The sequence below is a fragment of the Bos javanicus genome, chromosome 3, assembly GCF_032452875.1.
Source record: "Bos javanicus breed banteng chromosome 3, ARS-OSU_banteng_1.0, whole genome shotgun sequence".
NCBI lineage: Eukaryota > Metazoa > Chordata > Mammalia > Artiodactyla > Bovidae > Bos > Bos javanicus.
The window spans coordinates 35,426,113-35,439,050 of record NC_083870.1 but is presented as its reverse complement, the minus strand read 5'-3'; the positions used below and the strand labels follow the sequence as shown (position 1 = coordinate 35,439,050).

The 12,938-nt window shown below is 39.7% G+C and overlaps 1 protein-coding gene across 1 annotated transcript in view; it reads right to left on the bottom strand.

The window, feature by feature from the left end:
- Positions 1 to 8,304: 8,304 nt before the first annotated feature.
- Positions 8,305 to 12,938, bottom strand: part of LOC133244191 (mitochondrial adenyl nucleotide antiporter SLC25A24) — a 58,394-nt gene continuing 53,760 nt past the window's right edge. The window contains exons 9-10 of the mRNA XM_061411005.1: positions 11,839 to 11,989; positions 8,305 to 10,384 (exon numbers count right to left, since the gene is read on the bottom strand). Of these exons, the coding sequence (XP_061266989.1) occupies positions 10,200 to 10,384; positions 11,839 to 11,989 (336 nt within the window). The 3' untranslated portion in view covers positions 8,305 to 10,199. The remainder of the gene's footprint in view (positions 10,385 to 11,838; positions 11,990 to 12,938) is intronic.

Genomic DNA, 12,938 nt, shown 5'->3' with positions numbered 1-12,938 from the left:
ACTACACAGCAGTTCCCTATACAGGCACATAAAGTAGTGCCTCTAGGTAAAGTACTGTTTTAAATATTTAACAAATCCCACCTAATTTCTACAGAGATTACTAATTGTGTGTCTTTTCCTCGGGATCTGTTGTCTTCCACGAAACCAGTCCCTGGGGCCAAAAAGGTGGCGGACCATTGCTCTCCAAGATAAAGATTTTCAGACACCACCCCATCCTGTAATCTCCTACCTCTCAACTTCTGATTGTATTTGCTTTCTCAGTCACATTGTCCTACAGCTGTACCAAGTCCTGGGAATTCAGTTTAGTTTTAAAAGTGCAATTACGTGACTACCCAGTATGTTTCACTGCATGCCTAGTGTTCACCATAAGTTCCTTTTTATTCAGTCTTCCTCATTTGTCCTGAAGTTTCTGTCTTTCAACGTTCTTGCATTTTTGCTTCTATTTCCTAATGATGTTTTTCCTTAACCTCTTTGACTCATCAGGGATCAGGGGTTCTGTTGAGCTCCTCTTTCTCCTGCATAGAGTTTCTTTGCAGCGCCTTCCATGGTGATGCTCCAATCTGGAGTCCTCTCTGTGTCTGTTGCCAGCCTCAGACCCCCTGACACTGCTTTCCCTGGTTGGATCCACTGTTGCCTATATCCTGTTCTCCTTTTTCTCCTGGTATATTTACTCCCTTACTTGGTTATATCCTAAGAAAGAATGTGTGGGAAGTAAACTTCCTTTCACTTTGGAAATTTATTGTTCTCCTCTTCAGTTTAGTAAACAGTTTTATTGGTTTAGATTCTCAATTATCACTTTCCTACTTTTTAGGGATACAGCTGCAAAGTCTGATGCATTTTGGTTCTGTTCCTTTGCAGACGGAGGTGTTTCCTTCTCCATTTTGGAACCTATTCAGATCTTTTCTCATTTTCCTCGGTGTTCTGAACTTTGCAATGGCAGGTCTAGATGTGTATGTGTGTTTGTATGTATGTATCGTGCTAGGCAGCAGCTGCCAAAGAGGCTTCCAAAGGCAGAGGGAGGAGAAGAAATACCCTGGCTTCCCCCTTCCTCTGCCCTCCAGTCTCCTGCCAGTGCCCCCACTGGCCAGCTCAACCTGGGAGCAAGGAGTCATACCCAGGAATATAGAGCAAGGAAGGGGAAGGGCAAGGAATAAATCTGAAGGCAGACAGGCCCAGGATCAGGACAATTAAGATGACAAAATGCCATACAGAACACAATCTCATTTTGTTTTTTATGGTTTTAAAGGTTATAAAAGTCAAACATACTAGCTGTACAAATTCAAACAATAAGCGGGTCTACATTAAATAGTGAAAGTCTCATGCACAGCCCACCCATGATACTCCCTGCCCCAGAGAATAACACTGTTTCAACAGAGATCCTTATCTGTGCCTTTCCAAGCTTTATAAACACAGGCACATGTGATATGTACATAACACATTCTGTTTACAAACCCTTTGCTCAATTCTGTTAGGCTGGTTAAGTTCTCAGGTTTCTTTGGTCTTCTCTAAGTAGATTATAAATAATACAGCAATTTTACAGTTTTGATTCAATATCCCAATGAAATATTCTATATAAAATATAACTGTATATATAAAATATGATGTGTCTCCATTACTTGGCCTAAGATTTAACAGTATTGCTGAAGTATCCACAATGTCCCCTAAATCATAACCCCCTTCCACCCACCAACAAGCACTAATCTGAATGTTGCTTTTCTTAAAACCGTAATTTTAAACTATATGTTACCTTAAATACTATACTAGTAACTCACTGTGCTGAGTTTTTTAAACATATATGAAAGGTGATATACTATAAATATTCTTATGGAACTTGCATTTTTTACTCAAAATTATGGCTTTTGTTAGATTCACACACATTGCTATGAAACTACAAAACATTATCAAGAAAATTTTCTTAAATTTATAAATGGAGAGAGATACCTTTTTCATGGGTCAGAAAGATGTTACTTCTCCCCAGATTAATCTACAAATTTAATGTAATGCCAGTTAAATTTCCAACAGGCTTTACTGTACACACTGACAAACTGATTCCGAAATTCATATGGAAATGCAAAGGACCTAGGGTAGCCAAAACAACTTTGAAAAAGAAGAATGAAGTTGGATAATTTACAGTACTTGATTTCAAGATTTATGAAGCCACAGTAATGAAGACAGTGTGGCATTAAAACACACAAGCAGATGAACAAAAGAGAACAGGGTCCAGCAACTGCCCCGCATATATATGGATAACCAGCTTTCAACAAAGGTACAAAGATGACTCAGTAGATAGACAATAGTCGTCTCAACAAAGGGTCCCAGAAGCATTGAATATTCATATGCAAAAGCTTGAACTTCGATCCACACCTTGCATCATACACATAAGTTAACTCAAAGCTGATCATAGACCTAACTTCAAAAACTTTAAATTACAAAACTTCTAGGAGAAAATGTTCTTAAAATTTTAAGAAAATCTTAAAATCTAAGAAATTTTTCTTGGATATAATACTATGATTCAAAAAGAACAATTGGCAAATTGGACTACATCAAAACTAAAAACTGCTCTTCAAAGACATAACTAACAGGAGAGAGAGACAAGCACCAGATTGAGAGAAAATATTTTCAAAGTATATATGTGATAAAGGACTTTCTATGCCAGGCTGGATGAATTCCAAACCAGAATCAAGATTGCCGGGAGAAATATCAATAAGCTCAGATATGCAAATGACACCACGCTAATGGCAAAATGAAAAGGAACTAAAGAGCCTCTTGATGAAGGTTAAAGAGGAGAGTGAGAAAGCTGGCTTGAAACTCAACCTTCAAAAACCTAAGATTATGGCATCCAGTCCTATCATTTCTTGGCAAACAGAGGGGAAAAGTGGAAGTAGTGACAGATTTTATTTTCTTGGGCTCCAAAGTCACTGTGGATGGGGACTGCAGCCATGAAATTAAAAGATGCTTGCTCCTTGGAAGGAAAAACTATGACAAACCTAGACAGCATATTAAAAAGCAGAGATATCACCTTGCTGACAAAGATCCATATAGTCAAAGATATGGTTTATCCCGTAGTCATGTATGGATGTGAGAATTGGTCCACAGAAAAGGCTGAACACCAAAGAATTGATGCTTTAGAATTGTAGTGCTGGAGAAGACTCTTTAGAGTCCCTTGGCCTGCAAGGAGACAAACTAGTCAATTCTAAAGGAAATCAACCCAGAATATTTATCAAAAGGACTGCTGCTGAAACTGAAGCTCCAGTACTTTGGGTACTTGATGCGAAGAACTGACTCATTGGAAAAGACCCTGATGCTGGGAAAGATTGAAGGCAAAAAGAGAAGGCATTGGCAGAGGATAAGATGGTTGGATGGCATCACTGATTCAATGGACATGAGTTTGAGCAAACTCCGGGAGATGGTGAAGGACAGGGAAGCCTGGCGTGCTGCAGTCCAAGGGGTCACAAAGAGTCAGACACTACTTTGCAACTGAACAACAATGAGCAATTACCATAGTGAAAATAAGGCTGTTGGTTCAATTCTCACCTTAAGGGCACGTCCACAGATCTGTACTGAACCAACCTCTCCAGGTCTTTCTTCCTGCCCCTCTTGACCAAGAGGAACTCCACTGCTGGGTGTTCTGAGAGGTGGAGGGAAATACCTCACCAGCAGTCGTCATCTGATTATTAGTTAATTGTACCATAAAAAAATAGAAAGAATTTTGCTGAATCGATGTATGTCTCATGATGTTGTCAATCTTTGTGCTGATTGCTTTGTAAGAACAATCAGGGACTTATTAATGCCTGGCAGAGATAGGAGCATTTCCCATAATCTGGTCAGAATTCCCTAAAACAATAGCTGTACATTTTTACTAGACAAAGAAGACAAATACACAAAAGAGCCAAACTTTCAAACTACAGCAAAATTCTTCAATTGTTTACTTTCTCCTTGCCTTGATATAGTTTTATTATCTTATGGATGATTTTCTCTTATTTGTTCAGGAGGGACATCTTTATAAAGAGTAAAGAGGGACAGAACAAAATCAGAGGAGGAACAAATCACAAGTGGATGGATTCTAAAACTTCTCCTCACCTTGTTTTCTTGCAGATCCTTCTACTGTAAGAGCCTTGAGCCCCTGAGTCATTATTATTACCTGTAAGTCTACACTTGCACCTTATCACCCATGTCTTCTGAAGGCTTACACTCATATTCCTTAAATAATCCAGAAACGAAACAGATTTAGAAACAGTTCTAACTCTGAAGAATCTTATCATCCTTTTCCACATTACAATTAATTTTACCTTCTACTTTCCATCACCTCCTAAGCCCTTGAAAAGTATCAACTCTGAATTACACTATTGACTTTTCATTTAGGACACTGTTTACTGAACCACCTGGCCATGAAGTTGCATTGCCACTTCCCAGTAACATTCTGGGGATTTAGAGATTCAGTAGGCAAAGGATGTGTTGTTTCAAGTGAGGAGAGCCCACCACTCTGTGGCACAATGACACTCATTCCTGAGACACAGAGTACAAGGCGTAGGAGGCAGTTAGAGAGCCTATGGTAAAATAACCGAGAGATTAATATATATTCATTTCCCCCTGTATGTTCCCTTTCATCTCATTTCAGACAAGGAATTCAGGCTTTAGTATTGCCTCCCCTCAGTGATTTTTAAAAATGGAAAACAGAAGTCACTTTCAATCAGAGGCTCTTCTGTCTTGCAAGTTACCTGCAGATAAGATGCCAGGAGTCCCAGGGGATGAGCAGATAGGTGCTTTTAAGAGCAGAGAGACAAAGGGTCAAACCCAGGAACCGAGAAGGAGATAAAAGTTGGTGGATCCCAAGGTAATGAGAGAATCACATTCAACTCCTCAGCCTTGCAGAATGCAAAGGCCAGACCCCAGGCTCAGATGTCCCATGTCTTACCAACTACTACCATGCCAAACTTCTGGATCCAAGGGACCATGCAGGCTGCAACAAAGGGCCCCTTAGCAGCAACTGGTGGGGCCAACTAGAGGGGCCAAGATCCCAGGTCACTGGCACAACACTGAGTAGTACAGAGCTTCCAGCTGGATTTAAGCTAATTTAAATAAACTTCAGAAATGTCACGTGTTTTTTTTTTTCCACATGCCAGTTGCCACACCAAGATTCACATAGGGACTCCCTGTGGAGGCTGAGTGATGCATATTTGCAGCTGACACTGATCACAAGTGCCAGAATTGAAGCCAATTCATCCTGAACCCATGGTCGTGACTGCATTGTGTGGAACGGTGTGTATAAAGAGATGAGCATAAACTCTTCAAAAACACACCTGATTAGCAAACACCAAGGATTTGCAATAAGTTTCAGTTTGAAAGCGGAGAAGGCAATGGCATCCCACTCCAGTATGCATTGGAGAAGGAAATGGCAACCCGCTCCAGTGTTCTTGCCTGGAAAATCCCATGGGCGGAGGAGCCTGGTAGGCTGCAGTCCATGGGGTAGCTAAGAGTAGGACACGACTGAGCGACTTCACTTTCACTTTTCACTTTCACGCATTGGAGAAGGAAATGGCAACCCACTCTAGTGTTCTTGCCTGGAAAATCCCATGGGCGGAGGAGCCTGGTAGGCTGCAGTCCATGGGGTCATAAGAGTCGGACACGACTGAACGACTTCACTTCACTTTCACTTTTTCAGTTTGAAAGAGTATTTTAGAATGCTTTAGAATCCCTGGCCCTCTTTTAAGAGTAACAAAATACCAATCATGTCTTTGGTTACTATTATCTTGACTTCGAGAAAGTAATTCAAAGCAGGACAGTATCAACTAACAAAAAATAAAAGGATTGTTTGCAATATTGTACAGCTTGTACCAATTCTAAGCAAATCCTGGGCAGATACAAGGTGGTCAGAGAAGGGAGTGAGCACAACAATATAGTCTTGTGTGTTTGCCAAGTGCTAAGATTCAAGTTCTCTAACTCTCAGAAAAGCATCTAGAAAGATTTTAAGGTCTCTAATTTTTCTTTTTAAAAAATCAAAATCCTCCCTGGAGAGGGTAAGGCAGAGAGTAGCCAACAGACCTGCCACCTGGGGAAGGGGTCACTAGGCTGGGACAGCAATTGCGGGGAAAACCATTCTGTGTGTGATGGACACGATGGTTACAAGAGTGCAGGTGTTTTCCAATAATGTTTCCAATAATGAGACTCCTACCCCTAGAGGAGACACATCTGAAACTTGGCTGCGAAGCATCACCACGGAACTGCGGCCATTGCAGTACTGGAAATGCTAGGCCGACTGGCCTCCCTCCAGCCCTCTGTGGCTCCATCACTTACTACTCTCCCTTCTGCTCCCCTCTCTCCAGCTACTCTGGCTTCCTGGATGTTCTCCTCTACCCTGAGCCTTTTCCTGTGTTCACTCTGCCTGGAATGCCCTTCCTGGACAGACATCAGTGTGGCCCATTCCCGTGTCCCCTTCAGCCCTTTACTCAAACAGCACCTTCTCAGCAAGCTCTTCTCTACCTAAAATCACCACCTCAGCCTCAGCCCTGCCTTCTGCACTTACCACCATCTGACATATTACGTATTTTACTTACTTTGTTGTCTGTCTCCACCAGATAATCTCCATTAGGAAAGGTATAAAGTCCTGTTTAATGCTGTGACCTAAGTCCCAAAAAGTGTCTGGCATACAGTAGGCAGTTAACAAACACTCCCCGAAAGCATCAAAGAGCAAGTGAATGTTGATGGAATAAATGCCAAGTGGCCCAGGCCTGGAGCACTTCTGCTTTCACAGCAAAGTGCTCCAGTGGCTATGGCCGGGCATCCGAATATAGGGCTGTGGAGCCCAGTGACAACCAGAGAATGGGCAAATTAGCAGACAAACAAAACAAGCCAAAAAAAAAACCAAACACATACACAGAAAGTTGTGAATAGGTGTCTTCAATTATGGTCAGAGGGCAGCAGCAGGTTCAGATCTAGGCAGCTTGGACCTCAGCACAGCTCCGTCCTGCAGGGAAGCAGGAGGGCAGACGGCTCTGTGCAGGGCATACGGTCCCAGAGAATGGTCTAAACAAGTTCAGCCTGCTCTGTGCGTCTCCCAAGTGGGGCATGTGGCAAAGGAGGTGAAGGGGGGTTGTCGGTCGCTCCCCTGGACACCTAATTATTCCTTGGTGCTCTTTGCAAAACAGAGAAATTCCATGAGAGCAAAAGAACCAGGAATATTCTTATTTGGGGATAGGGAAACCATGCCACGATTTTACACAAGGGACCTGATGTAAAGCTCAAAGGACAAAACAGTCAAAATACAATGTCTGTTCCTGTGAAACTTACCCTCTGGATAGGGATACAAGACAGACAGGTAAGAAACAAACTGGTGGCATTTTTCTAAGAAAGGGCCCTGAGAGTCAAAGAGGGCTAAGGAGTTTTTCCGGGAGGTTGGAGAGCATTCAAGTTGGAACACAGAATTTCTTTGCAGTCTTATGTTTTATCTTTTTAAACCAAATTTATAAATCTGAATTATATAATTACTTAATTACTTACCAGTAAACTTACTTGGGGGCTTCCCTGGTGGTTCAGACAGTAAAGAAGCTGCCTGCAATTCAGGAGACCTGGGTTTGATCCCTGGGTCGGGAAGATCCCCTGGAGAAGGGGATGGCTACCCATTCCAGTATTCTTGCCTGGAGAACTCCATGGACAGAGGAGCCTGGTTGGCTACACTCCATGGGGTTGCAAAGAGTTGGACACAACCGAGCGACTAACACACACACAAACATACTTAGTTTTGTTTCCCACAACTTCAAGACAAACTGATACTCCACCAAATGTACCAAGAAGACTGTGACTTCAGATTCTCCTTGGCACTGTGACCCCCAGGTAGGTAAGTATTAGTTGTTTAGTCATACCAGATTCTTTGTGACCCCATGGACTGCAGCCCACCAGGCCCCTCTGTCCATGGAAGTCTCCAGGCAAGAATACTGGAGTGGGTAGCCATTCCCTTCTCTAGGGAGCTTTCCAACCTAGCGATCAAACTCAGGTCTCCTGCATTGCAGGCAGATTCTTTTACCATCTGAGCCACCAGGGAAGCCTGTGACCCCCAAGGGTATCACCCTTATTGGTAAATGTGGAATTTGGACATCACGAAAAACGTCATCTTATACCAAAATGTATGACAGATTTAACAATTGTTGCGGCTGTTCAGAAAAGGCCAAAATATTTGGAAAGACTATAATGAGTCTTACCCAATAATACTATAAACATTATTCAAACTGCTGCCAGTGATATAAACTGTATAACAGCCATTTTTTTTGCCTCAGTTACACTATTTTTTTTAAATGAGGAGACAAGACATTTCAAAAACAAACATATATGTATTTTTAATTATAAATGTAAAGCAAATATGCAGTCATGCCAGAAATAAACTATTCTTGACTCTGGGCTCTTTTCAAAAAATACAAGATTTTTTCAAAAGATACAAGATACACAGATAAATCACATTCATACCTTACAAATGTTAAATAGAAAACAATTTAAATTCATAATGAACAATGAATTTTTTCAGTAGCCTGAAATTTTACTCATCCCGTAATTTTATGAGTGAAAAAAGAGCTAACCTAGTACCTTAATATTGTCATTTATGCGTTACTCAAAAGTACAAACACCCTGAAGACAGACTTTCACACTTATTGTATGTATTATAAAAACATTGAGATATTTATCAGGCATAACAAATATAATGAAAACTATATGTTAGGATACGTTTCACAAACACAAGTTCAACATTTCTCTTTGGTTTAGAAAACATGAGAGGTAGGTTCAAATAAAGTAAATGCCTATTATGTCACCAGATTTTCATTAAAACGTTGGCAATTTATGACAGAAATTACTAGAAATCAAACTTGAGTTTAAGAATTACACTGAAAAGTGATACGAATAATTTCAACTACTAAATAGTTGTCTAAGTCCTAATCACACAAATCAGAAAAGACAGTTGATTATAAAAAAATGGCTTCAGTAAAATAAAATCATGCTCTCGCTCCATTTTAAGTTTTCTAAATCAAAACATGTTCCTAAAACTGGGGGCAAGACAAAATATGAATGTACTTGTTTGTAAACTGGGCCTTCCATTTCATTATAGGCACCAAATATGCAGAATTAATCTAGACTATTTTTAATACATACTATTCTGTTAGGTTTGCACTGCCCAAGTTGAGAATTGCAGGGTCAAATAAATGGTGAGGGGGTAATGAGAATGCCATTCACCCATGATCAACCTACTTCACGTAATTAAGAAATTTCAGATAATCGGGAATGGCCTCCAGAAGCCTTTCTGGTGAAAACAGGAGTTTGATTCAAGTAGGAGACAAAGGACAAAGAGAAGAGAGATGCTCTTTAGAGACGGATATAAGTAAAGGGGTTTTGCTTCCTGATGCTTTTCAAAACAATGATAATGAACAGAATCTCTCAAATAAGTTGCCTTGTGTGGACAATTTACCAGTGATACGCTAATAATCAGTGTGTTGTCCTGAAAACCAAACAATAGTACAAGCAAAATGGAGAAGTGGTCACTGAAATAAATATGATTTTATCACTCCTCCTTACACAAAAATTATATGAGTGGACTAGGGTATTCACATGCCTTGAAATTCTGCCATTTAACGTTTATTCTTATTCTGCTTGAAGAAAGAATATAAACTCTATATGTATTTGGCTGCTGTAAGGTATGTTTTCATGTAATGATTCTCCATTAATGATCCTACAAGGAGATTTTAAGAAATTCAAAATATATGAACAATTTAAGTTTCCAAGTTTTCTGATCATTTTGTTTTTAAGAAAATGATATTTAAGTGTAAAGGAACGGACATAAACTTGAACCAACCAAAATAAAGAGGAAAGATTTATAATTCTAGCACACAAAGCAAATTTAGTTCAAGCAAGTACATTTCTTCAGATTTAGGATTCTGGGCAGAGATTGTAGAAAGAACTAATAAGAAAAGATAAACTATAATTTTGTGGCTTTCTCAAAATTGTATGAGCTTATCAAAACTATGATCTTTTTAGACATTTCTGAATATGTAAAATTGAGTCCAAATGTCTGAAATTATCATTGATATGCTCTTCTTTTTTGTGGGGAAAAAAAATAAAGCTTCTTTTTGCCATAGATTTGTTTCAATTCTAGGAGAAAACATCACTCTGGAGACGGCTGAAAGTTTCAGTAATCATGCCAAAGCAAAAAATTCAACATGTCATTTCTGAGTCACACCTAGAGTTTGTTTCATATTTTCATAAACCACATAACTGATGCCTACAGCAGGGAGCACCTTCATAAAGTTTGGGGTGATGCCTCTGTAAAGTCCTGGTAGTCCTTCTTTAGAAAGTATTCGTCGAAAGAGCCCAACCATGTTCAGCTGTGGGCTTTTTTCTATCATGGCTAGAAAATTCAAAAAAAAAGAAAAGAAATCAGGCTAATTTAATATTCACACATTTTATTATGACTATACAATTATGATTCAGAATGATACTCTAGAATACAATAAACAGATAAAATTTATTCCAAGGGTCCTCAAAAAGTGCCCCTTTATATAATTCTCCCTGGGTAGCACCTAAGAGTGAGTGCTCTGGTAAGAATAACAATGGTAGTATCACTTTGTGTTAGATGTTGGGTTAATGACTTGATATACCAATCCTCCAAGGTAAGAGTTATATCCATTTAGTAAGTAAGGAATCTTAGAAAGATAGAGAAACTTGTCTCAACACACTCAGCCAGCAAGTGGGAGAGCTGACAGCTGATGGTCTTTCTTCTCTGTAAATGGAATGAAAACTGTACGGTGTTGTAAGAATCAGTAACAACTATGTAAATCAGCTGGCATTTGTCAAAGTCTCAGTAAATGGTGGCTAGAGTTTTTATTATTATGGGACCTAAAACTTTTGAACTGTGACTCCTCCCCACTGTGACACTCTCTCCTTGACTTTGATTACATCATGCCTCCTGGATCTCCTGTCATCTCACTAATTGTTCTCTTTGTTCACAATTTGCTGACTAGAATCTGCCTGCTAATCCAGGAGATGCAAGAGATGCAGGTTTGATCCTGGGTTGGGAAGATTCCCCCCCAGAGAAGGAAATGGCAACCCACTCCAGTATTCTTACCTAGAGAATCCCATGGACAGAGGAGTCTGGAGGGCTACAGTCCATGGTGTCACAAAGAATCAGACACGACCGAGCACACACACATGAATGCATTGCATTGCTATATTAAATAGCATGCATTCTGTGCCTCTCTTTTCTGTTTTATCCCTGGCCTATCTCATCCACTATCATTTCTTTAAACAGTACACCCTGAACATCTGTACCTCTATCCTCAACCTCTCTTCCAAGTACCAGCCACACCTCCCCCAGCCAAGCAGTCAATCATTAATTAACCAACACTTCCAACGCAGATGATTTGTAAATAGTGGACTGCGTGGCACATTCTCATTTTACTTTTTGGAACTTTCTGGAGTTTGGGAGTTTTTTCCCTGAGTATTTTCAATCCACGGTAGGTTGAATCCTCAGATGCAGAGCCCATGAATGGGGACAGCCAACTGTACTCTTAAAACATGCATTCCCAACATAAGCAAGAAAATCTTACTCATTTGTGCAGAAGCCACAGATACACATTCAGTATATGCATAGTGTATCTGTGCTATTAAGATTTCATGAAGAAGAACTGATTTAGAAAAGAATTTCTAAAAACCTTCCTTAGGGAGGCAATAACATAAAAAAAGTGGTTAAGAAATATTATCTTAAAACCACACTCTGCTGTCTCAGTGGAACTTGAGAGTTCCAGAATCATGTTATTGATGCCATGCTTTTAAAGCAGTGTCCTGCTTTCATTGAAAACTCACCTTGAGCCTGCATGCGTGTTCTCACCAAAGCCAAGGGGTAGCTGGCCAGCTGACCACAGGTACTAGATAAGGCACCACAACCCAGCAACACCATGACTCCAGGGTTCACAGAGTCTTTGGCAAAATTATCTAGCCAATGAGACTTTAGGAGCTGCCAGAGAAACAGAAAAGAAAAATGATAAACAGCTACTTATAACTGCTTGTACTCAACAGGGACATTCCCACGGCAGCTCTCATCCTGATAGGATCAACAGGCTACACTTCTGCAACGCTGGGCAACCCGTTCCCAGGAGCAGCAGCCACTGCAGAGGCAACAGCTCTGTAGAGAAGCAGGGAAGCCACCAGGGATTCAAAACACCAACAACTTGCACTGGGTTCTCCCTTCCTTCTGAGTAAATGTGAGGATCAATCGCACACCAATGTAGGATCTAAACAACATTTTCTACTGTATCAATGAAAATAACATAATACTATGAAGTGCATCTGATTTTTTTACTTTACACATATGTTATTTCATTCAGTTCTTCTACAAAAGCTCTACAAAAGGTGGAGCTATTCTTCTGATTTTAGAAATGAGACTCAATGGAGTTTTTTTTAAACAAGGGTGTAGAATCAAGTGTACTGATCCCCAGGCCACACTTTTTCCCTATTATCCTGAGTCCCTGTATTTCCATGAGCAGGCCATAATTGAGAGAAACTATATAAAATACATATGCTAATTTACTTTTTAAATAAAAATATCTTAAGTATTAAAATGTATGCTAATATATGGGAGAAATCATACACTACTTTAAGTATTTTAATAGAAAATTTAATGCATACTTGGACCTCACAATTATATAACACAAATAGCTTTATATATTTGGAAGCAAAAATAACATTTAAGTGTTTATTTAATATTCACTTAGTACTGCAATATATGACAATAAATAGAGTTATGAAGGCTAAAGACAATCATGTCTGAACTGCAGAAATTAAAGAAGTGATTGACTAGAAACTAATCAATTGTTTACACTGTGAAGACTAGAACAGGAGGAAAAAAGAGAAGAAAACATACTCTTTAAACAATTAAAGTTCTATAACATATATATGATCTTGCA